General features: G+C 36.1%; 1 protein-coding gene across 4 annotated transcripts in view; it reads right to left on the bottom strand.

Annotated features, from left to right (window-relative positions):
• Nucleotides 1–1,609: 1,609 nt before the first annotated feature.
• Nucleotides 1,610–26,830, bottom strand: part of Nsrp1 (nuclear speckle splicing regulatory protein 1) — a 45,355-nt gene continuing 20,134 nt past the window's right edge. For 3 of the 4 annotated variants that reach the window (XM_020178827.2, XM_074046536.1, XM_020178828.2), the window contains 5 exons: nucleotides 11,406–11,462; nucleotides 8,031–8,159; nucleotides 7,438–7,645; nucleotides 6,123–6,231; nucleotides 1,610–3,246 (listed from right to left, as the gene is read on the bottom strand). In XM_020178827.2, the coding sequence (XP_020034416.1) occupies nucleotides 2,199–3,246; nucleotides 6,123–6,231; nucleotides 7,438–7,645; nucleotides 8,031–8,159; nucleotides 11,406–11,462 (1,551 nt within the window). In that variant the 3' untranslated portion in view covers nucleotides 1,610–2,198. Of the gene's footprint in view, nucleotides 3,247–6,122; nucleotides 6,232–7,437; nucleotides 7,646–8,030; nucleotides 8,160–11,405; nucleotides 11,463–12,035; nucleotides 12,057–26,830 lie in introns of those variants that run through there. The other variant, XM_020178830.2, reaches the window with a different exon arrangement.

Genomic DNA, 26,830 nt, shown 5'->3' with positions numbered 1-26,830 from the left:
GAACCTCTGGATTAAGAGTAGTGAAAGGGTACTTTTCCGAGAGTAAATCAGACCCCTCCCCGAAAATGGGGGAATGAATACCAGAAAGACAAAGACATCTGTGTATCTGAGGGAAGAACATTTTTTTCTTTCCTTTTTTGTGATACTGGAGTTTGAACTCAAGGGTTTGTGCTTGTCCAATTTTTCCCTGCCGTGGGAATGGGGTTTGAACTTAGGGTTTCATGCTTGGAAGGCCTCTTGAGCCACATCTCCAGTCCATTTTGTTCTGATTACTTTAGTCTTGCGAACTATTTGCCCAGACTAGTCTTGAACCTTGATCCTCCTGATCTGTCTCCCAAATAGCTAGAATTACAGGCATAAGCCACCCTCACCTGGCATACTCAAAATTCTTAATTTACAGTTTCTCACTGATCTACGTCATCAAACTAAATAGATTAATAAAAGAATCTACAGCTTTTCCTATCAAAGTATCCAAGCTGCTTTAAACTGAACTTCTGGGAGAAAGAAATTGATGGTTTCTTATCAGATTTCTTTGACACAATCTCCCCCTCACTAGACTATCTTGCATACCACAATCAAATTAATTTTCCAAATGCATGGCTTTAGTTACAATGCAATCCTAACAAAGGAACCATATTGTCTACCAAAGTTGGAGATTTTAGATCACTCTGAGTCTTCCATGGTCTTACCCTAACTTATTTTGCTTTCTGTACTTTATACTGCTTTCCGTACTTTACGCTGCTTTCCCCTCTGTGTAAGTCAGTGCATTTTAGGGTTCGTCACTGATCTCCTCTATAGCATTAGGATGTTAACTGATATTTAATATGTTAGACAAGAGACCTTTGTTACTTTTTCTTTCTGGAAAATGATTTATATAAAATCTGACTCAAAATATAATTTCTTTCATCTAAAGGCTACCATTCTTACTAAACTACATTTATCTTTATCCTTATAGGAAGACGTATTAAGAGATTTTCTCCTAGCATTTATCCTTTACCCATGAATAAACTTAAAGTGTATAATTTCCAAAGGTATAGGGATGGTGGAGTGGCTCAAGTGGTAGAGCGCCTGCCTAGCAAGTGTGAGGCCGAGTTCAAAACCCCAGTACCGCCAAAAAAAAACCCTCTACATCCAAATTTAAGTTTCAAAGACTTAGTATAGAAGTTCCAATTTTATTTGCATACAAGTGGAATTTGTAAGAAGCTGCATTATCTTTTCTAGAATACAAACAATAAAACAAATTCAGAAATAAGCCACCTGGATCTTTATCTAATTTCATTCAGGCTAAATGTCTCCATCGTTCCATTTTTAGCTAACAGATTTATCTACATAGCCAATTTACCAACTTTCCAAGAATTACAAATGAACCAACAAAGAGAAATTGTGTCATAAATTAGTGAAATTCCTTTTTTTTTTGGTGTTAGGGATTGACCTCAGAGCCTTGCACATGCTAGGCAAATACTCTACCACTGAGTCTTCAAAATTACCCCTAGCTTCAAAATTACTTTTAAAAATAAAAAGTATAAATTAAATGTATAAGTGTATCACTATTTTTATTTTGACTTAAGATTTTGTCAGCTAAAAAGTTATTCAGACAAGATGCATGATCTACATTTTACAGTTTAATATAAATTTCAGAACATCAAGTAGAACAATTATCTTTACATTTCAAATTCACATATTTTCACTTGAAATACAATATTTATAAAAATAAAACAGCTCCCATAATAAGACCAACATTATAAGCCAGACCTATAGTTCTACCACTCAGGAGGCTTAGAGGGGAGGGCTACTTAAGTCCAGGAGTTTGGACCAGCTTGGGCAAGAGTGAGACCCCATCTCAAAATGAATCCAAACACTCAAAAGCAACATTACTGGGAGGGTTGTTTATTTTTTAATGGTTGTAATGGAGCCAATTTTCCTCACTAGGTACCTGCCAGAATTTAACACACACTTAGGATTCTTGAGTATAACCAAGAATGTGGTATTAACAAGGAAATATTATATTTATATTATAAATCTAGCCAAACATTCAAGATGAACGGAATGACTTCTTATTGAAACCTAAATAAAAACATGAATTTTGAAAATATATTTAGAAATACACTCCCAATCACTGTTAACACATTTCATATAGCTTTCAAAAAGCAAGTTCCAGGCCTGACAATGTTCTGTGCTTCCAGAGACTGGGATAGCCATTAACCATCTTCTTTCTCGATGTAAGTCTTTGCATTAATCCGTGCCATTTGCCTGGCCAAGTATCTGTCTCTAGCTGACATTAGGGTTTCCTCACTGTTCCGCTTTGCAAACTTGCTCACTGCCTTGGGTTCTCTCTCTTCTTCTCTGCCCTTCTCTTGCCTCTCCTCTGGGAGCCTGTGTTTTGTTCCCAGTGATGTCTCAGAACTCGAGGGTTTTTCTTGGGTTCTTTTTTTGTCCTCTTCCATGTTTCTCATTTTGGTGGGTCTTTCTTGGTCAAGAAACTCATCTTTTGCCCTAGAAATTGGACTGCTTTCCTTTCTGTCTCGATTTCTTTCTGAAGATTGGACAGTTACTTCTTGTTTTTCCCTATCTCTGTATTTATCATTATTTTCATATCTTTCCTTCCTTTCTCTCATATGCTCTTCCTTTTCTTTGCTTTTCTCTTCCTTTTCTCCTTTCTCACTGTATCTGTCATGATCATTTCGTTGTCTATCTCTTTCTTGTTCTCTTGAGGAATATCTCTCCCTTTTCCATTCTTGGTCATTTCTTTCTCTCTGGTCTCCTCTTCTCCTTTTTTCTTCTTCTTGTTCATGCCTCTTCCAGTAGGAATCTCTATGACTGGCCTCTCTGTGCCTATGAGAATCCTTTTCTTTTCGGTGGTCACGGTCAGTATAATAATTCTCTTGGTCTCTTGATTGCCTGTCTTGGTGCCTATCTTCCTTTTCCTTATGTCTTCTTGACTTGGAACTTTTGGTGTGGTGTTTGGCACCATGCCCTCTTTCTTCACTAGAGGAGCGTGAATGAGTTTGATTCCTATGATGCTTGGAATAATTCTTGGAGATCTCTGTGACTTTTTCCCTCCTGCAGTTCACTTTATTTTCTCCCATTTCATCGTCCTCGCTGCTCTTACTATCAAAATCACTGTCAGCATCTGGGTTTTCCTCCTCTTTCACACCAGCTTGGAGAATGCAGTTCTGCTGTGGTATTCTGTTTTCTGAATTTACTTCATCAGAATAACCCCTTGACTTTTCTTCTTTTATTCCAGACCTGTAAAAACATTATATAAACACAAAATGCCACGTTATTTATTGTGAAAAGCAAATGAAGTGTTCATATAATTTTCCCCAATACTTTACCTGACATAACTTACTCAATACAACTGATCATCCAAATTCAAAAAAGTGCTGTAGTCTATTTACCTTATACATTACTATTCTCAAATAATTCAAGTATTTTTAATATCTGTAGAAGTGAAATAGAGAAAACAGCCCTTATGTATTAGACTACTAGAACCTTCAGGAAGGTGTCAGTACAAGATCATTTTTTGCTAGACCTAGACAAAGAACAATTGCAAAAACTAAGACATGTTCTAAATCTAAGTTCTATTTTCACAACATGAAGTTCAAGTTGTAATTTTGTTAATTTCTCATTTTTTTCTTTAAAAAATTAAAAGGTTTTAAAAATACATGAGGATAATTTTTTATCAGAGCAATACAGTAGCAAGTCTAAGTCTAAACAGTCTAAACATTACTAATTAAACTTTTCCATGATTAGAAAAGCATCAGCATTCTGATATAGTGCCTTGGCAACCATCACAACAAAATGAAAACAGGTGAATCTGTCTGGATGTTAGAATCAACAGCACTAAAATTACTTTATTACCCTCATTTTTCCAATTAATACGTGTGGTTAACTTACTGACATTTTACATTCATTCTTACTAATTATTTACTACTCACACCAACAGTGCAACAGATTTGGTTATCTTGGAGCTGCTGGCAGAACGATCTTGAGTAATAAAAGAACCCATTAATAGTTAGAAGTTCCATTATGAGACTCTGAGAACTTCAACTATGTAACTGACATTAATGGAATTTCACGAGTGGCTTCAAAACTATCCCAAATGAAGCTAATAATCGTATTATGATTTCTTTTTAAAAGCTAAATCTTCAAATACTTTCATAGACACATATTTCTCATCAATTTTGTAATCAAAACCTAGCAATCAGGGAGAGGGATGGAGCATAAACCTCATTAATTTTTTTTTCTTTCTTAAAAGTTTTTGGTGGTAATGGGGTTTGAACTCAGGACCTTGATCTTTCTAGGTAGGCACTCTACCACTTGAGTCATGCCCCCAACCCCTCACCATTAATTCTATTCTCCTATCTCCTCCCCTTTCCCAAGCAACATAGATTCAGATCTAATCAGAGAGTTTCTTTCCTTTTTTTTGTTGGCTGGGATTTGAACTCAGGGCTTTATACTTGCTAGCTCTACCACTTGAGTCACACCTCCAGACATTTTGCTCTGGTATTTTGGAGTTAGGGTCTTGCTTTCTTCCCAGACCAGTCTAGACCAATGCCCCTCTTTTTTATTCTTCCCACCTTCACATACGCCACCATACCCAGCTTCTTCATTGAGATGGGGTTGCAAACTTTTAGTGCTGGGTTAGCCTGGAACTGAAATACTCGAGATCTCCAACTCCCATGTAGCTTGGGATGACAGTTGTGTGCCACCATGCTTGAGTCTCGCCCAGGCTGGCCTTAAACCATGATCCTCCTGATTTTAGCTACCCAAGTAGCCAGGATTACAGCTGTGAGCCACTATGCCCAGCAGAATGCTTATTTTAAAAAACAGTTTTTAGAGCTGGGTGCCAGTGGCTCACACCTGTAATCCTAGCTATTTGGGAGGCTGAGAGTAGGAGGATTTTGGTTCAAAATAGTTTCTGAGACTCCCCCATCTACAAATATCCAGAGCAAAAATGGACCAGAGATACAGAACAAAGCCCTAGGTTCAAAACGAGTCTCACTAAAAACAAACAAAAAATAGTTTTTAGGATAAATTCTCCTTCTCCTTCTCCTCTACTGCAAGTGCTAATAATCAAACTCAGGCTTTGAACATGCTTGGCAAGTACTCTACCACTGAGCTACATCCCCAGACCCAATTTTTCCTTTTTACTGTCAGTGATGTAACCATCGTACTATTCCTATAATACCTTACAATTCAAAAATCCTTGAATTCTTTGCTTTGTGGACTAGCAATGTTTCATAGAAATGTCTACAAAAATGGTAATGTCGATATCTGAGCTGCTCAGTATGGCAGTTAACCAACCAAATCTGGGAGCTAAGTACTTGAAAGGTGACCACCATGACTAAAATTTTAGATTTTATTTAAGTTCATGTGACTATACACTGGAGAGGACAGTGTCATGTGAATCTGATATTTTATTGAGCTGGGTTCTATATTAAAAATAAGCCACTTTCATTATATATATCTGGTCACACATAGAGAATTTGTAAGATCTCTCAGTATTTAAAAATTTCTCAAAATTTTTTTTTTTTTTTTTGAGCCTTGTACTTGCTAGGCAAGCCCTCTAAACACTTGAGGCAGGCCCCCGATACACATTCTTAGTTTTCTTTTCTTTTTTTTTTTTGGCGGCACTGGGGTTTGAACTCAGAGCCTCATGTTTGCTAGGTACCAAGGCAATGAGGGATACCTATACTTTTAGTTTAAAAAAGAGCACAGTCAGGCACCAGTGGCTCACACCTGAAATCTACTTGGGAGACTGAATCGGGAGGATCAAGGTTCAAGATCAGCCCAGGAAAACAGTTCACAAAACCCCATGTCCAGAATAATCAGAGCAAAATGGATGAGAGGTGGGGGGGGGGGCTCAAGTAAGTGGTAGAGCAGTGTGCCTGCTCTGAAGCATAATGCCCTGAGTTCAAACCCCAGTCCCCCCGCCCCCCAAAAAAGGAAAAAGAAATGGCAATTTCCTAGCCATTCGTTTAATTAGGTCATGTTGGCTAACAATACCACATACAATGCTGTAACTAACCTTTATCTTTCAGAGGTTAATATGACCCCACAAATTCTACAACCACAGATACAGTATCTTTCTTCTAAATATTGCATTTTCTATTTCTCACCTGGCTTCACGAAAGCTGCATTTAGGTACTTCTTCTTCACCAACTGCTTGATTTAAAAGGTGTCTATAAAATCCACTGAGATCTTTCTGCTTGGTTACATCCAAACGTGCTAAGAGGGAAAACAAAGGTGAAAAGACAATAGCATTCAACAAGGCACGTGCAGTTTTGCTTTGCATGTATAGAATACGTATCATACAAAGACCTATGTAAACTATTCTCTACATTAAGGATTGACAAACTATAGCCTATAAGGCTGGTCTGCTGCTTGCTTATTTGTTTATGTATTATCTATGGCAGCTTTTTACTCAAAGGTAAAGTTGAGTACTTGCAATACAGATCAGATGTATAAAAGCCTAAAATAAAACACAAAGCCCTGAATTCAAACCCCAGTCCCACCCACCATGTCCCCCCAAAAAAGTCTAAAATATTTACTATCTTGATCCTTTACAAAAAGGATCTGCTATCTAGTGTTCTAGATGAACACATAGTATATGCTTAGGCAGAATCTTATAGATTCGATTTTCTTCTACTTGAAGTTGAAGACCACTTGCCAATTTATTTATAAGCATATATTCTCCTTAGATCCTGACGAACGACCAAGAGTAGAAAGCATTACGATATTCTCTAGCCCCTGCACACATCTTTATTCTTTCTTCAAGTAAGTTTATTCTTTTTCAAACTGCTCAACTGATGCTGTTTGAGTGATAGCTAGGTTTTCTTATCCTAGAAAATATAATTAGGGTTTAAATCTATATTTATATGGTTTCTGACAAATTTAATAGTGTTATACCTTGTAAGAAATGGTTTTAGCCGAGCACTAGTGGCTGATGCCTATAATCCTAGTTGCTTGGGAGGCTGAGGTCTGGAGGATCAAGATTCAAGGCCAGCTTCGGCAAACAGATGCAAGACCCCATCTCCAAAATAAGCAGAGCAAAATGGACTGGAGACATTGCTCAAGCAGTAGAGTGCCTATTTTGCAAGCTCAAAGCCTTGAATTCAAACCCCAATTCCACCAAAAAAAGAAATGGTTTCACATTTGGAATCATGTTCTAAGGCAATAACTTGTAATAACCATAGTTTTAAATAATAAAATAAGAAATAAGTGAAAAGTTCAACAGAAATAATAGTTACTGAAGAAGAGTTCAACTGTATTTTTAGTTAACGTCTGTTTTATATTACTATATAACGTATCATGTATCTTGAATTCATATACATAAATTATGATTACAACATTGTAACTCAAAAGTTCAGTGACACAGCAAACAGGTAGAGATTCTGCTGCTGATTCCCTTTTCCTTTCCCTCTCCCCCATTACCTTCTAGCGCAGCAGCTCTCTTTTCTCTTTCTTCCTCTTCAGCTCTCTCTTGCAGTTTTTTTTTATAAGCAGATGTCACAAATGCCTCTTTATCATCAAATTCTCCTTTTTCCATTTCTCGTTCTCTCTGTATTTTCTTTTCCATTCTTTTTTCCTGTTCCTTTTTTCTGATCTCAACTGCTTTTAATAAGTTATGAATATACTTGGGCTAAGGGAAAAAAATAATTTTAAAACAGTAAAAAAAATTATTAGTATTATAATTTCAATTTGTACCACTTGAGTCATGCCCTCAGCCTTTAGGATTTAAGAGTACCTATGTAAAACTTTTCAAAACATTATTTGCAAAGATTTCAAAGCAAAAACAAATTTACAGAACTGTAGATAATTTATTGGCTCTAGTTAGGATACTATACATTGTAGAGTTTCTGGGACTCTAAAAATCAAATCCATAATCAAATCTATAATCTGGAACTAGAGGCTTTTAACAACTTAATACCTAAAAGCTTTTATTCAGATTATTCTCATCTTAAAATAACGAATCAGATGCAAAATGCACATCAACAGCAAAGAAAGTTTGTATTTTTGCTACCAACCTTTCGATCTTTTCCTAAAAGCAATTTAGGATTATTTTCCTCCTTTTTTTTCTGCATTTCATCATATATACTGTCATACTCATACACAGTGGAGTCTTCTGCAAGAGCCTTCTGAATTTCCAGTTTGGTCTTAAAAAAAAAAAAAAAGTGTACATGTTTCAAAAATATGAGCCAGCCAATAGATCAACAGATACCACCAAAAGTCTGGTTTTTTTTTTTTGGAGAAAGGTTCGTAAATTGGAACTAGTTCATAAAAATAGCATCAATCACATTTTGGATAGAAAATATGAATGTAAATTCAGCAGCCAGTGTACTAGGGTTTGAATTCTCGCTTTATAGTGACTTAACTTTGGGCAAGTTTGTTTAATCTTGTCTTAATTTTCTACCTTCCAAGTTGTGGTAACTATAAACTTAAAATACCTAAAACAGAGACTAACAGGGAATAAGTATTCAATAAACATTAACTACATCATTGTGCATTCATTTCAAATTATCTATCTACATCAAAAGGCAAAAAGGTACAAGGTATGACTGAGAAACATAGTACTCTGGTTTTGAAATACCCGTATTGTACAGTAGATACTCATATCACCTTAAATAACTCAACTTTCCAAATAAAATGTTTAATTTTCAAATGTATAATCATAGGAAATACTTTATTAAAAGTTTCTAACATTAAAAAAAGTTCCCAACCTAGTATTAAAATAAATATTTTAGAATTATTTTTTGCAGTATCAGTCATGTACAGTATTCTGCCTTCATCATGTTCCTTCTATCTTAAATGTCCTTTCTCCTTTTTCAGGACATCAAAGTTTCATCAAGATATTCAGGGACAGTTCATCCCCTACATCTTAAACAAGGCCATCTCTGAAGGCTATAACCCACAATGATCTCTTTCTTTTGAATGCTAATGGAACATTCTATTCTGCAATATTTAACTCTTAGTTAAATATTATTTTCTTATTGTTTCACAAATCTTAGTCTCTTCCAGCTTATACATTTTTTGAGGCACAGAGTCTACATAGTTTGACTTTTTGTTGAACTACAATCCCTAATGCAATGTAGAACACAACAGGGATCATTTTAAAGTGATAGGGTGATATAATTATTCAAAATAACCCACCTGGTAGTCTCAGGTTTCTGTACATTATACTTAGTCTATGGAATAATACACACACTAACTGAAAAACCTTTTTTCTGAATTATTGTTAAAAGCACTAAGAAATTTTTTCCTTCACTTCTCAACATTACAAAACCAATGATTTTTCCTATCTAAATAGAAATGACACTGCTGCTCCTTCCCTCCCCAAACCAGCTGGGAGAATCAAAAGAGGGAAATATGGTATCTAAGAAATAATAATTACGGCCATAAAAAAAAAAAAAAATCCCAGAAGAAAAGAGAGGCTGAAGACTGTTTTAAACTGATGACAGCCTTTGTATTTGTGACAGGAGAGATGCCAAGGGGTAAATTTGAGTAGTTATCTTGTTAACTTATGTCTCAAAATACATAAGCAAAAACTGAAGTGTTATCTAAGGGAAAATAGATAAATCCACGAACATAGTGGGAGACTTTAGCATATGACTTCCAGTAAAGGCACAGAAAAAAATCAGTTAACTGGCCTAATGGACTCATATGCAACATTTTTCAAGCACAGAGGGAATACTGTAAAAACTGACCATATACTGGACCATAAATAAATCAACACATCTCAAAGACATGGCATAATACAACAGTGCAAGGTCCTGGAATGCAAAACAATCATGCTAGAAATCAGTGACACAGTAACAAAAGCCATCCGTATGTTTTGTGGCTTGACCCTGGGTTTTGATCCCTAGCAGTTAAAAAAAAAAAAAAAAATCAAACAAATAATGGAAATTAGAAAAGATTTTGAACAGAATAATGTAAGACTCAACAATCCTTGGTACTGTCAAAACTTTACCATTTTTAGTATGAATCCAACAGTCATTATCATCCTTTTTAATATTGTGCACTCATGATCTTACAAGAAATAGCAACAAGCAAAACTTCAAATTTAGACTAGAAAAAAACTTTGGTTTAACAATTAATATCTACCAAAAACCTATGGCAAATATTTATTTAATTGTGGCATACTGAAAGTTTTTTCCAATGAAATGGGTAGCAAGACAATAATGCTGCCATCAGTTCTGTGCACTTAAGGTGCAATTAAAAGGAAAAAGAAAAAGCATCCAATTCCTAAAAGTATTTTCTTTAGGATTTAGTAAATGCTAGAATGTTAGTTTGGCTAGGTGCTAGTAGCTCACACCTGTAAATCCTAGTGACTCAGGAGGCAGAGATTAGGAATATATAGGTTCAAGGCCAGCCTGGGCAAAATAGTTTGAGAGACCCCATCTCAAAAACACCGAACACAAAAAAAGGGCTGGGGGAGTGGCTCAAATGGTAGGGTGCATACCTAGCAAGGATGAGGCCCTGAGTTCAAACCCCAGTACTATGAAAACAAAGAATGTTAGTTTGATTAGCATTCTTTTTGCTAACAGTTTGGGATTACAGTAGAAGATATGATGTGACTCAACCAAGTGGAGAATAAGAAAAAAGAGGTAGCATAGGTGGAAAAATAAGCAGCAGCAGTCAGTTATAGCAGCACTCCCTAATATCCAAGCCAACTATAAGAGAGAAAATGTAAGATATTACATTGTTTCACTTCATTATGTTCAGCACCAATGAAGTCTAGGATATACTTACTACTATAGAAGTGAAAATCAGTAAACATTTAGATCTAGTTCTAGGATTCCTTGTGTCATGATAGGGGCAATTTATCTGTCATTTCTTAATTAGGACCATGGGCAGGCTTGTGAGAATTTAAAAGATAATATATGTATGTAAAAACTGCTTGGAAAAACTAAGGTTTTTCCTTAGTAGGAAAACCTTAAGGTTTTCCTTAAGTAGGACTATTAAAAATTACTGATCTCTCCTTTCTTGATAAATTAATTCTAAATAATTGTAAGATTGTGAAATCATTTTGATGAACAGATTTTTTTTTTGACAAGAAAGCTCAAGAACTGAATTTAATAAAAAACAAATAACAATAAGCCAAATCAGACAAAGTCAGTAGTCAAACTACTAAGTCATCTGAAAGCAGAACTGATTTAATCCACGGCCAGAAATAAAGAGCTAGTTCTTCACTGTTTTTCCTTTAAAATTTATAAAGGAAATTTTGTAATTTATATAAATTGAAACATTTTTACACATTTTTAGAAAACAAGAGCCAGGATAAAATTATACACACACAAACACACACACATTCTCTCTCTCTCTCTCTCTGACATCCAAAAACAAGCCAAAATATTTACTTCACTAACTGCCACTTGCTTTCCTGATCCCTCTTACCTGCTTACCTGTTTCATGGCCTGTTTCTTAGCAGCTTCCCTCTGAAGGCTTTCGCTCACGGAGGTCTGTAAAGCAGAAAAATTTGGCATTGTTTAAACCAATTTAAATTTCCTTTTACAGTTAAAAGCAGGAAGATAATAACAAGAACTTTCCCCTAAACTTTAGATAACAAAATGAATTTCTATTGTAATTCATCAAAATAGACTGTGAAGTATAAGAGAAAATAACACAACAAAAAATGAGGAGACATGGGTTTTTAGTCCTAACTTCATCATTAAGTCATTCAACCTCTATGGATTTCAATTTGCTTTGTATGCACATGTAAGTGTATGTATGTGAGCATGTGTGTTATATGGGAAAGACTAGACAATATTTTAGGTACCTTTTAACACTACAATGGCATGAATCCCAGCAACAAAAAGCACATTTTACTATTTGGCACTGCTTATCAACCTCTCATCAAGCTCTTTATGCATACGGCTTACAGGCAGCAAGAATTATCTGTGGCTATAATCATTTTAAAAAATATGCACTGCCGGGCACCAGTAGCTCACACCTGTAATCCTAGATACTCAGGAGGCACAGATCAGAAGGATCATGGTTTGAAGCCAGCCTGGGTACAGTTTCCGATACCTTACCTCAAAAAACCCTTCACAGAAAACAGGCTGGTGGAGTGGCTCAAAGTGTAGGCCCTGAGTTCAAACCCCAGTACTGCAAAAAAAAAAAAAAAAAGTACTAAAAAAATCTTTCAAACCAGGAAGGCATTATTCTAGTTCCTAAGGGTCAATATCAAAAACACCCTGTCCTTGAGAGATAAATGGTATGAAAGGGAAGACAAATAAAGAAACAATAATATAAATGTGATAAGCAACATAATAAAGGGATAAACAAAGGAATGTGGGAGCCCCCAGCAGAGAAGATGATTGATGTATGAGAAATCAAGAAAGTCTTTCCAAGTTGTGTTGTGGTACATGCCTGTAATCACAGCACTCAGGAGTCTAAAGCAGGAAGACTGTGAGGCCAGCTGGGGCTACATAGAAAGTTTAAGGATAGCCTGGGCTACAAAGCACATCCCTGTCTCAGAAAAAGAAAGAAGAGAAAATGAAAACCTTCCCAAGAGAGATATGACATTAGACCCAGATCAAAAAGAACAGAAATTGCCAGGTGCTGGTGGCTCATGCCTGTAATTCTAGCTACTCAAGAGGCAGAGATCAGGAGAAATGGGGTTCGAGGCCACCCCAGGCAAAGTCTATAAGATCCTATCTCAAAAATACCCAATACAAAAAGGGATGGCACGGCTCAAGTGGTAGAGTGCCTGCCTAGCAGGTGTGAGGTCCTGAATACAAGCCCCAGTACCATCAAAACAAAACAAAAAATGGAAATGTAGCCAGGTGTGAACCCTAGCACTTTGGAGGCTGGAAGCAGAAGGATTGCAAATTTGAGGCCAGCCTGATATGCGAGTTCCTGTCTCAAAAACCAAAAGGAGTGGTAAAGTTAAAGAAAAGAAATTTAAAAGAATGCAAAAGGAAGTAGCAATCATGTGGACAAAAGTTAAGACTATGAAAAGAAATAGTTAAAATATACTTAAGGAAAAATGTTTATTCATCAGAAAATTTGCAAATAAAAATCACTTATGAAACAGCAACAACAAAAAATTCACTTATATCACTTGCTGCCCATCAGGATGGCTACTATCAAAAAGCCAGAAAACAGCAAATGTTGGCCAAGAGAAAAGGGATCCTTTGTACACTGGCGGCAGGAATGTAGATTTTAACAGCCACTGTGAAAAACAGTATGGAAATTCCTAAAGAAATTAAAAGCAAAACTACCAGGAAGACCGAGCCAGAGCACGCAGACAAAAAACAAAGGGCATCAAAATTGGGAGAAAAAAAAAAAAGTCAAATTGTCACTGTTTGCATATGCTATGATCTTATAATAAAAATGAGTAGTGTTTCTATACATCAATAATCAATTATCTGAGAAAGAAATATAGTAATCAATTCCATTTACAATAACTACAAACAAAAAGTTAGGAATGAATTTAATCAAAGAGGTAAGCAACCTCTACAATGAAAGCTATGAAACGCTGATAAAAGAAAATGAAAAGGCCACAAAAGTGGAAAGACATCCTATTCTTATACATTGGAAGAATTGGTATTATTAAAATGTCCATACTACCAATCACGTGCCAGTGGGTCACACATGTAAATGTAGCTACTTGGGATGTTGAGACCAAGAAGTTCAAGGCCAGCCCAGGCAAATAGTTTGTGAGACCTCATCTCCAAAACAGGAGAAAAATGGACTGGCAGCGTGCCTGCTTTTGCAAGCATGAAGACCTGAGTTCAAACTCCAGTCCCACCAACAAAAAAACAACGTCCATACTACCAAAAGTATCTATATAGATTCAAAAGCAATCTTTATCAATATACCAATGACATTCTTCACAGGACTATAAAGAACAATCCTAAAATTTATATGGAACCACACCTATATAAACACACAAACCCTACACAACTCCAATAGCCAAAACGATCTTCAGCAAAAAGAATAAAGCAGGAGACATTATAACATTATGTTATATGATCTCAAAACACACTATAAAGTGAAACTACATGTACCAGCATGAAAAGACACATAGGCTAATGGAACACATCTATAGCCAACTGATCTTCAACAAACATGCTAAGAACACACACTAGAGAAAGGACAATCTCTTCAATAAATGAGGCTGGGAAAAGTGGATATCCACATGGCAAAACAATGAAGCTAGATCCCCCTCTCGCATCATATTAATAAAAAATCAACTTAAAAGGATTGAAGACTTAGATGTAAGACCTGAATCTGTGCAACTACTAGAAGAAAACACAGTTTTTTTTCTAGACTATGATCCCCAAAGCACAGGGAGCAAAACAAAAATGGACAAATGGAATTGTGTCACACTGAAAAGCAGAATAGGAGAACATAACATGCACTATACATCTGGCAAGGAGTTAATATGCAGAATACAGTTGGCAGAGTGGTTCAAGCGATAGAGCACCTATCTGGCAAGTGTAAGGCCCTGCATTCAAACCCCAGTACCACCAAAACAAAGAACAGAATACATAAGGAACTCTACTCAATAGCACAAAACCCCCATATAATCCAATTTAAAAATGAGCAATAGACCTAAATAGTCTTTTTTTTTCTTTTGGTGGGACTGAGGTTTGAACTCAGTGCTTCATGCTTGCAAAGCAGGCACTCTAGCACCTGAGTCACACCTCCAGTCCATTTTGCTATTTGTTATTTTGGAGAGGAGGGTCTCACAAACTATTTGCTTAGGCTGGCCTCAAGCTCTGATCGTCATGATCTCAGCCTTCCAAGCAACTAGGATTGTAGGTGTGAACCACCTGCACTAGGCCTTTTTTTTTTTTTTTTTTTTTTAGGGGCGGGGGAGGCAGGGTCTTGCTATGCAGCCCCAGCTGGCCTCAAACTTGTGATTCAACCTGCACCCAGCCCCAAGTGCTGGAATAAAAGGTGCACACCACCATACTACCACACCCAGCTCCCCCTATCCTATTTTATACCATCTGTAGCTTCATTTAACAATTAAGATATTTAATTGTATCATCATCACTCCTTTGTGCTACCCTTTTGTAGGGCAGCACATCGTTCCTCTTCCCCCATGTGAGAACCCTGGCAACTACTAATCTCTATCTCTCTCTTTAATTTTTTTTCTGTTAATTTTTTGTTCTCTCTCTAATTATTTTTCAGGTACGTTAAATCAGTAGAATCATGCAGTGCGTTTGTATGTATACACACACACTTTTTTTTTTTTTTTTCGTGGTCCTGGGGTAAGAACTCAGGACCTAGGCCAGCACCCTATCACATGAACCACATTTCCAACCCCATATATATACATCCTTTTGGGACTGGCTTTTTACATGCAGCATTATTTTCAAGGAATGTATATTGCTTTGTAAAGCTATTGCAATAACATTTCAGTTGTAACCACAGTATACCCTAGCCTCAGTACCAAAGGAAAAATAACTTGTAAAAAGACTTATACTGGAGGCTGGGTGCCAGTGGCTCACGCCTGTAATCGTAGCTACTCAGGAGACAAGAGCGCAGGACTGAGGTTCGAAGCCAGTCTGGGCAAATAGTTCAGAGTCCCTATCTCAAAAATACCCAACACAAAACAGGGCTGGTGGAGTGGCTCCCAGTACCACCATCCCCACCCCCCTACCCCCCACCAAAGACATATTACAAAGGAGTCATATATTGCAAAAACAAAGACAGGTAACTGGCTAGAGAGACAACATAAAACAACAACAAAAAACAATTAAGATTGAATGTGACCAAACCATACAATATAGTGGTTAGTTGATGAATTCCAAAATCAGCACACTTTGTCTGAGGACCAGTTTATAGTTTTACTATAAACTTGAGAGAATATTCATTAATGGCAACTTTTATTAGAACCCCAAATTATAATTTTAAATTTGGAAGACAGAAATTATTCTCTGTAAGACCTTTTACTTTTTAAACAAAAAAAATTCAATTTATAAACTTGGCAAAGGCAAGCAATGAACTGTCCTAAAAATGCAAAAATTACAGATACATTAATTACAAAACCTAAAAATTTTTTGCAGTTTTAACTTAATTCAACCAACATTTTCCAAGAGCCTACTATGTGTACAGAACTTAGATTAAATTTTACAAAAAGTTTACCATCTAGTAGAAAAAGAACTATATTTACTCAACAGTTTAATTTTTTAAAAGTTGGCAGATTTCTATTAGTTTTAATTTCAAATAAGAAATTAACATAAAAATAAAGAAATTATCTGGTCTATATATAGGTAACACACATGCACATGCTATGACAAGAACTAAAAATGTAGTCAAGCATAGTTACCATAAATTGCAGAATTAAGAAAAACACTAACTGGATTTTTAAAACACTTTTCTCTAGCCATTATTCTGTGCAGAGAATAAAAATTATTTAATTGATCCAATGTTTGCTGTATTGAATTGTCAGATTTGGCCTGATTAAAAGGCAGACTTATTTTTTAAACAACCTTTAAAGTTAGCTCAGATAAATAGAGGGGGAAAGTACATATTTGTGTATCTTTCTTATGTCACTGTACATGTTTCGATGGGTTACCTCCTGGGATATGATGACTACTACAAGAGAATTAGCTCCACTTACGGGAACTTCTTTACCAAGAAACAGTCAGTCTAACAGACTGAAAAAAAAATTATAGGTACTAGGTTATTGTTTGTATTACTGATCTTTTTCAGATAAATTTTTTGATTACATCAAAATATTGAAAAAGGTTTTGGTTTTAAAAATTAATCGTCATTCCATACTTAATAAAGCACAATGAATAAAATGTGCTTTGTTCTGAATTGTTTACTAATCCACTTATTCAAATAACTCTTAAAGAAAAACAGTTCAACAACCAATCTTTCAAATGGCTTACAGCTACAATTTTCTGTTGTGCTTAGAACTCAAGAGATGAGAACTTCCTGATCTTTTTTTTTTAAACTAAGTAACAGTAATTTATTAAAGGTCCTATAGTTCAGCAATCTCTATTACATAGGTTTTTATTTGTTCACATTCACATAACTCTTGTACAAGAGTTTGTACTTTCTAAGTACAAACCCTGTTTAGAAGCTGTGACATGTACATGAAATTTTTATATGAGTTCAGACCTAAGACAAACAATATGACAGAAAAACCAGACATGGTTATAGACAGAAAATTTAGAAAATATTTATGACTATTAACTGTATGAAAAAATGTTCAATCTTACCTATAGCTAAAGAGAAGAAAAGGAAAATATTAACATTTATCACCTAACAAATTGGTAAAATTTTAAAAATATTACCCTACATTGGCAAAACATGTACTTTTTGGGGGGCATTGAGACAAGGTCTTGACCCTGAACTCATGATCCTGCTGCCTTATTCTCTCAGGTGCTGCAATTACAGGCATTGCACCATCACGCCCATCTTAGGTACACTCTTATGTTGTGAAGATATGATGGAGAAAATGTTGTAAGAGGTCATTTCATTCACAATTGTGTTTTTACATGTTTTGTTTGTTTTGGTTTGGCTTGTTTTTTTTTTTTTTTGCAATGCTAGGAATTTAACCCAGGGATTGCACACGCAAGGCAAGCAATCTACCACGAGCTACATCCCCAGTGCCCAGAGCTGTTTTTGGAATGGTGATAAACAAGAAAAAATTACACTTCCCAAAAATATGAATGTGTATTTTTAAAAAGTCTTATTTTAATAGCTCTCACTGATACTCCATATGCAGGGTAAGAGCCTCATAATCAAATCTCGTTAAAATGGCTTATCTCATAAAAAGAGAATTTTTGGTTTGTCCCACATTTTTCTCCAAACACTTAGGTTTTTTGTTTTGTTTTATTTTGTTTGGGGAGAGCTAGGAATTTAATTCTCAGCCTTACTCATGCTAGGCAAGCACTTTACCACTAAGGTATACCCCTAGCTCCGAACATTTAGGTTTTAAAACATATGCAAATAACCTAAAAACATGCTCATTTGAAACAATTTGTAGACAAGTTAGATGATTTACTCCTAACACGAATTAGAATTAAAACCGCATCTAGTACTATTATAGTATTCATATAGTGTAAGTATATTCATGGAAGAGACAGAAATGGGCAGAAGTATATATAGAAGACTAGCATAAGAAAAAAGTGCCAGGTGCCAGTGGCTCATGCCTGTAATCCTAGCTACTTGGGAGGCTGAGATTGTGAGGATGGTGATTTTAGGCTAGCCTGGGTGGATAATTCTTGAGATCCTATCTCCAAAATAACCAGAACAAAATGAACTGGAGGCATGGCTCAAGCAGCAGAGCACCTGCTTTGCAACCTCGAAGCCTTGAGTTCAAACCCCATTTAAAAAAAAAAAAAAGTTGCATTTTCAATCATTAGAAAAATGACAGACTAATAATAAAGTATAGAAACAATTGCCTAGCCTTTTTTGAGGGGGGGGGGGGAGGTGCTGAGAATCAAGTCCAGGACCTACCCACATGCTAAGCAAGCACTCTACCACTGAGCTATTCCCCTAGCCTACCATCTAGCTAGCCTTTTGGGGAAAAAAGAAAAAAAAAAATTCAAAGCAGACTCCTTACTTTATATTCTATGTGTTATTAAACATTTCAATACAAACAAAACTTACAAAACACTAAAAGAAACAAACTGCTTTATTATTAAGTAAACTAAAACAAGGCATGGTGGCTCATAACTGTAATCTCAGCACCCAGGAGGCTGAGGCCAGAAGGATCAAAAGTTTGAGGCCAAGTGAGGAACATAAGGAGTTCAAAGCCAGAATGAGCTACATAGTAACACTGTCTCAAAATGAAAAAAACAAAACAGAAAAAGCCCAAGAACTGGCCTTGTGGTGGCACATGCCTTATCATCCCAGTTACTCAAGAAGAGCTCTGGAAGATCATGGTTTTAGGCCAGCCAGACAAAAAGTGAAACCCCATTTCGACAAATATGCTGGGTACTGCCTAGCAAGTGTGAGGCCCTGAGTTTAAAACCCAGTACCACCAAAAAAATAAAGAAATAAAAAAGTCATATTTATTGGGCTGGTGGAATGGCTCAAGTAGTAGAGCACCTACCTAGTGAGTGTGAGGTCCAGAGTTCAAACCCCAGTGCCACAAAAAATACAGAGTATGGTGGTGTGCATTGGTAATCCCAACTATGCAAGAGGCATAGGTAGGAGGGCTGAAGCTGGCCCTGGGCAAAAATGAGAAACCCTACCTGAAAAATAATCAAAAAATGAGAAAAAGGCCTGGGCTGGGGATATAGCTCAAGTGTAGAGCACCTGCCTAGCAAGCATGAGGCTCTGAGTTCAAACCCCAGTACAAGCAGATGAAAATTATATAATAATTATTTTAAAATAAAATGTGGTATAGTTATAATAATTCACATGCTTGGAAGGGGAGGAGAGGATATGAACCAGTGCCAGGACTAATCAATGCTTAGGAAAATCAATTACAAGCAAGTCTCAATGAATTACTCTTAGAACAGAAATCAGATACATGGAGAAACAGAAGCCAAAAGCTAGAATGGGTAAAGCCAAGTAGATATGCAGCACAGGTGCAAAGCAAATTCAAAGATAGGAACCTGGAAGCATAGGAAAATTATAGTATAATAGATGAACAGATAAAAGAGTCAAGCTAGGACTGGCAGAGTGGCTCAAGTGGTAGAATGCCTGCCTAGCAAGCATGAGCCCTGAGTTCGAACCCCAGCACTGCCCCCCCAAAAAATAAAAAAAGAGTGAAATTTATTTTTTAAAAAAGACAGTCAAGCTAAATAGCGGGGTCTAAAACACATGCACACTAGAGCGTAAGGCTGATTTTAAGAAGACAAAGCAGGTAACTAAAAATAGGTGAGGCTAGAGTGTGGGCAGTCAAAAATAGGTCAAAGTCAAGAAGACTACAGATGAACAAAAGAAGCAAAGCTGTGCACAAGAATAGGATCCCATACAAAATTCTTTTCAAAGCTGGCTGATCAATCTGTCTTTTAATCCTGGATACTCAATAAGAAACGGTCTTAATCCTAAGAAAGTACCCTGAGTAGTTTCTGAAATTTTAACTTGTCTCAGAAATCACGATATTCAGGTTTTTTTTTTTTTTTTACTTGATAGGTTGAAAGCAGGAGAATTGTGGTTAGAGGCCAGTCTCAGCAAAAAGTTCACAAGACCCATTTCAACCAATATCTGGGAACAGTGGCACAAGCCTGTCATCCCAAACTATACAGGAGGCTGTTACTGGGAAGATCTAGGTTCCAGGCCAGCCAGGCAAAAGGAAAAGTTCCTGAGACCCCATCCCACCTAAAGGCAAGAAAAACTGGGCATGGTGGTACACGTCTGTCATCTCAGTGATGGCAGAAAGCATAAAATAGGAAAATCATGGCCCAGCCCTGCCTGGGCAAAAGCAAGACCCTAGCTCTAAAATAATCAAAGCAAAAGTGGCTGGAAGCATGATTCAAGCAGTAGAATGCCTGCCTAGCAAACACGAAGCCCTGAGTTCAAACTCCTGTACACCAAAAGGAAAAAAAATGAAGTACCGATAATTGCTACCACATGGATGAACACTTAAAATGATGCATTACGTGAAAGCCATGTTTACACTACAAATATGTTTAATGATAAAAAGCCACATATTATATGATCCCATTTATTTGAAATGTTCAAAATAAGCAAATCTATAGACACAGAAATTAGTGATTGCTTAGCTAAGGAGAGTAAAGGGAATGATTAATATGGTCAGATTTCTTTTGTGGGGGGGGGTGTGATGAAGACCTTCTAAAATGAGACAGAGGTAACAGCTGTGTAACTCTATGAGTATACTAAAAACCACTGTATTTCATGGTATGTGAACTTTATCTCAAAAAGGTTGTTATAAAAATACATACGTAAGGCTAAGGATGTGACTCAGTGGTAGAGTGTTTGTCTAGGATGCACGAGGCCCTTAGTTTAAGCCCCAGTACCACAAGAAAAAACACACATATAAACAACTCAGAAATATAGGGACATCAACATCTTATTATTATTATTGTTTTTTTTTTTTTTGCAGTACTGGAGTTTTGAACTCAGGGCCTGGGCTTGCTAGGCAGGTGATCGACCGCTTGAGCCAATGCCCCCAGCTTAACACCAACAATTTTAGATGGAAATACAAACTTACCTCTCCCTGAAATTAAATCAGCAAGAACAATAAACATCATACAATCTTTATATCCTTTGGTTATAGCACAATAAAACTGGAATCTCTAACAACAAAAACATCTTTAAAAAAACCAAACAAACTATGCCTGGAAAGTAAAAGCCATACCGCTAAGCCTTCAGACTAAAGAAGAAATCTGAAATCACAAAATATTTATCAAAATATAACAAAGCATTATATAGAAAACTTGTGAGACACAGCTAAAACAGTATTCAAAGAATTTTATACATTATATATGTTTATAGGAATACAAGAAAGAATAAAACATCAACTTGAAAAGTTGAAAAAGATCTGTTAAATAATCCACATAAAAAGGAAACAAATGAAGATTATGTAAAGAAGTCAATCAACAAAGACCAAATCAACAAAGTACTTATTTAAAGGATGAGCAAAATCAGCTGGGCACAGTGATGAACACCTATAATCCCAGGTACTCACAGGAGGTGGAGGCAGGAGGATACTGAGTATGAGGCCAAAGCAGGCAAAGTCAGTGACACCCCCATTTCAAACAACAAGCTGGGTGTGGTGGCAAAGGCCGGTGGTCCCAGCCCTGAGGAGGCTGGTGTACGCAGGAAGGTGAGGCTGGAGGCTGGCCTTGGGCAAAAAAAAAGGTGAAACCCTATCTGAAAAATAAAGCAAAACAGAGCTGGGAGACATCACTCAGTGCCTGTGAATGCCAAAAAAAAAAAAATCAAAAGCTGGTTCTTTGAAAAGATTAGTAAGATAAGCTTCTGGGAGACTTAAGAAAAGTAAGGTGATACAGTGATGACTGATGAAACAGTTTTAAAAAATTCTATCATGAACAATTTTGTCAACAAATCTGAAAACCCAGGCAGAGTGGATACATTTTCCTGAAATGGTTTAAAGAAGTTGATTGAAGAACTTGAATAAACCAATAACCACAAAATCATCTTCTCCTAGCACCCTAAACCCTGATAGTTTTACAGACTTAATCCTGCTAAATTTTCAAGAGGCAAACAATCACTATTTTCTACAAATTATTACAAATAATAGAAAACAAGGGAGAAAATGCCTAGCTTATTTTGTGAGGCTTTTTTCTTTTTAAAACTAGATAGGAATCGGAAAAGAATAGATAAATTCTTTGTCTACTTTGTCATTCATTCATTAATCAGGAAATAAGAAATATATCATACTTGATGCTCCAGGGAAAATGCCCCTCTCAGGGATACCTCTTTTTTTTTTTTTTTTTTTTTTGGTGACACTAGAGTTTGAACTCAGCACCTCACACTTGCTAGGCAGGCACTCTTACCACTTGAGCCACTCCAGCAGCCCTGAGCTAATTCTTAAGAGAAAAAAAAGGAATTGTCCATGAGCACATCCTTCATATGTAAATTACCAATTCATAACTCATACTTTTCTAACAGGTTCTTATACTCCAGGAAGCAACATTACTCTGTCAATGCCTAAGGCAAAGTAGCAAAAGCCTACAGCCCAAAGTCCACCGACATTCAAATTTGCCAATCCTAAACTTTCCCCTGCTGGTCTTGTTTTTTCCGATTGGAAGCACGGCTTTCCCCTAGCTCCTTCTGCCTCCAGATCACAACTGGTGTTTCCACAAAGGGCCCCACATGCAATAGTGTGCTCCTTCCTTTCAGTAAACATAAATAATAACCTTTCAATAGTAATGATCTCACCATGTTAACAGTCACTTCTGTAAATTAAAATCACACAGGTATGTTTTGGGACAGTAAGTCCATTTCATTTACAAATATATAGATGTTTGAAAATCTTAAATGAAGTATTAGTGAATTAAATCAGTGTATTAAAAATAACACATCCTACACAAAAAGGATTTAAACCAGAAATTAAAGAATGGTTTAGTATTTAAAAATGTATCAAGGTAATAAATCACACCAATGGGATAAAAATGACATGACTATCTCAATAATTTGGTAAAGAAATTTGATATAAATATGATTTATAAAAAATTTCAGCAAACTGTGAGTAGAAGAAAACATTCTTAAACTTGATAAGGCCTACATACTAAAAGCCAAAACCAAATGTCAAACTTAATGAAAAACTTGCATTCCATTTTATTACATTTATTAGTATGCAGTCTAGGTTGGTTTTGAACTTGAGATCCTCCTGCCTCAGCCTTTCCAGTGCTGGGATTACAGAAGTGCCAGGCCATCAGACCCCTGCTTGCATTCCGTTTTAGACAGACAAGTCAAGATAAGCACTGAGGCTTTGTTCAACATAACTACATGGGAAGACTTGGCTAATATAACAAACAGGGGCCAAGAACTGGCGGCTCACGCATGTAATTCTAGCTACTTGAGAGGGTAAGATCAGGAGGATCCCAGTTCAAGACCAGCCAGGCAAATCATTTATGAGACCCCCAACTCCAAAATAACCAAAGCAAAATGGACTGGAGGTGTAGCTCAAGTTGAACAGTGCCTGTTTTCTAATTTTCTAAGTGTGAAGCATACAAACCTCAGTCCACCACAAAAAAGGGGCTGGGGGGTGGGGGAGGAAATAAGAGGTATAAGCATTAGAAGAGATGAGGCAGATGGTGTAGACAAAGTATTATACTGAGATTACAGACTGCCAGATACAGAATCAACTTTAAAAAATCAATAGCATTGCTCTACACAAGAATAGGCAATTGGAAAACATGCTTGGAAATAAGGTACCACTCACAATAGCTGTAACAACTATGAAGTGTTTAGGAACTAACTTACAGAAAAGGACAGAGCCTGAATGGGACAAAATACTGCCACATAGTAGTACCACATTTATGGTTTCTTAAAGATTTGTAATTTAGGTAGGTTCAACACAAATCTCAGGAGAGTTTTAATTTTCAAGGAATTCCACACACTTACTTTAAGATACCTATGTCAGAAAAAGAACCCCAAAAGACCTCAATCAAATTTGAAAAAGCAGTATATTAATAGGGGACTCACTCAATTATATAAGATTTACTACAAAGTTATAATAATAAAACCATGGTACTGGCACTAACATAGAGCAATAATAAAAAACAGCTTAGCAGCACATTCATGAATATATGGGGACATGACATGCTAAAGGTAGTCACAAATCAGCATATATTATTTATAGATGGTATTAGGAAAACTGATCCATTCTAAGAAAAATGCTGGACCTGTACCTCATGATATTTACAAAAGTGGTCTCCACATGAATTAAAGACCTATATGTAAAAGTTATTTTAAATGATGAAATAATATGTATACGTGTGCAGTTGTGTGTATATATTCCTATTTCATGACACAGAAATCCCACTCCTACTGAATATATACCTCCAAAAAAACTATTGCATAGGTTATACTGGGACATGTGTATGTATATATATATTTTTTCTTTTTTTTTTTTTTTGTGGTACTTGGGTTTTAACTCAGGGCCTCTTGCTTGCTAGGCAGGCGCTTTAGCAAGTAAGCCACTCCACTAGCCTTTTTTGGGTTGGGTATTTTCGAGATAGGGTTCACGAACTATTTGCCCTGGCTGCCTTCAAACCGTGATCCTCCTGATCTCTGGCCCCCCAGGTAGGCAGGATTACAGGCGTGAGCCACCAGTGCCTGGCTGAGAATGATTTTTCATAGCATCACTGTGGTAGCAGGAAACTGAACATAATTTAAGTGTTTATCTCAAGGAACAGACAAAATACTAGATATACATGTTATAGTTAAGAATCAACTGGATACATATACTGTGCACTTTTATCAGTGTTGGACTGATAAAATGAGATCTACGTACATAATACAATATTATGTACATATATACTCAAAACAGTATTAGGTACATACTTAAAACAACCCAAGAAAAATTAAAAGAATGTATATATATCCAAGTATACGTACCTAACACATCATTGTATGTTTAAAAGGGGAATGAAAGAGGGCATCTGGGATGAAGAAGAAAAGTAAATAGACAAGAGTCTTGTGCTAAAAACTCTATGTTTCAAGAAAGAAGTCTGCTGCATATATAGAGCAGTCCTTTCCTTTGCTGAAGCAAATCAATTCCAGAAAGCACAGTGGTTTCTATACGGACATATGTATTTTGTGTGTGTGTATGTGTGTGTGTGTTATGAAGGATGCAGCTCTGAAATAATAATCTTACTTGCTGTGTGTGATAATTTCTCCGAGATGAAAAGACACTACAAAAAACAAAAGCAGCATAAAGGGGATGTACAAAGAAGGGCAGTTCATAAGAAAGTACAGTTTTCTAACCAACACTCACATAGTATAAGATATTTATTTAAAGGAAAAATACACTCAGAACATGGTTTCAATATCCTATGTTACATAAGCCAAAAATAGTGGTAAAAAATGTTTTATAAACTTTTAATTTGAATTAATGATAGATCTTCCAATATTCTTTAATTCACCAATAAGTTTATTTCCATTAGAAACACAAGTTTATGTTCAAAAGGAATATCATTAACCATGTTGGTAACAACTAGCACACTTAGAATGAAGAATAAAAGGTCTCAAAATCATTCCTGCACAGGCCAAATTTTAATGAAATACACTTAGTAATATATTTTTTTTCAAAAGACAAGCAATAGTTTGGCACCTAATATATAATCACAATGGCCAAGTCAGGTGTGTAGCGTCCCCAGACTTTATTAGAGTTCTGTTATAAATACACAATCTCTTGACACTGAAGATGTAGTTCTTGCAGATAAAGCCCAGAAGCAGGAAATGAATCTCCTCCCAAATGCTGCCTCTTATCTTTAAAGTAACCTCAAATTATTACTAAACTAATAAAGTAATTTTGTTTGAGAAAGTGATCTGATCTATTTTATTTTGAGCTTTTGATAAACCCAAGAGTGAGATGGAGTATTATTACTTTTTGTCTGACTACACACACTGAAACATAACATGAAAATAAAGGAAAAGCTTTTCCAAATGCTTTTTTATGGTAAATTTGGGATAGGCAATATCAAAGCCTGTCAGCATATGAGGAAGATGTGTATGGTTTGGAAAAATAGAAAACTAATTTTTAACTTAAGAAAATTTGAAGGCATTTTTTGCTGTCTTCTAATTAAAAACTGCTAGGATGAGTAAATTAGGTGTAATGAGATTATATGCAAACTCAATAAAACAATGTTCAACATAATTTTGAGTATTACCTTATTTATGGAATTTTTCTAACATAATGTTTTTTAGCTAATGGCCACAACCCAAGATGGAAATCAGAATTCTATTAAAAGGTCACAAAAAGTCAGGCTACTAAATATTACTATCAAACACAAAGTGGGATGGAGATCACACAGGAAATTTTCAGATAACAAATGATCAATGATGCTGGGTACTGGTAAAAGAGCAGAAGACAGATTAATTGGAGGGTTCACATTAAAAGCAGCAATGTATGGCTAGTGAAGTGGCTCAAGTGGCAAAGTACATGCCTAGCAAGTACAAAGCCCTGAGTTCAACCTCCAGTACTGAAAAATGGGCAGCAATATAGATGTAAATCATTACATATTGAATTCTTTGAGAAAGGCAAATCACAGAGATTTCACTGCTGTCCTTAGCTTGATATAGTGATACTCAGGTATAGATTATGTGATTGACTTAAGGATACTCTGAAGAACTGGAATTTTGCTTACATAGGCTGCAGTATACCAAGCCCAATAACAAGTTTCAAGCCTCCCCTATAAGTAGGCAATAGTAAAAATAGAGCCGGAGTGATTTTTTTTCTTTTTTTTGG

Source organism: Castor canadensis, chromosome 11 (assembly GCF_047511655.1).
Source record: "Castor canadensis chromosome 11, mCasCan1.hap1v2, whole genome shotgun sequence".
NCBI lineage: Eukaryota > Metazoa > Chordata > Mammalia > Rodentia > Castoridae > Castor > Castor canadensis.
Note: the sequence above shows the minus strand (reverse complement) of the source record. Positions and strands in the feature narration are given on the sequence as shown.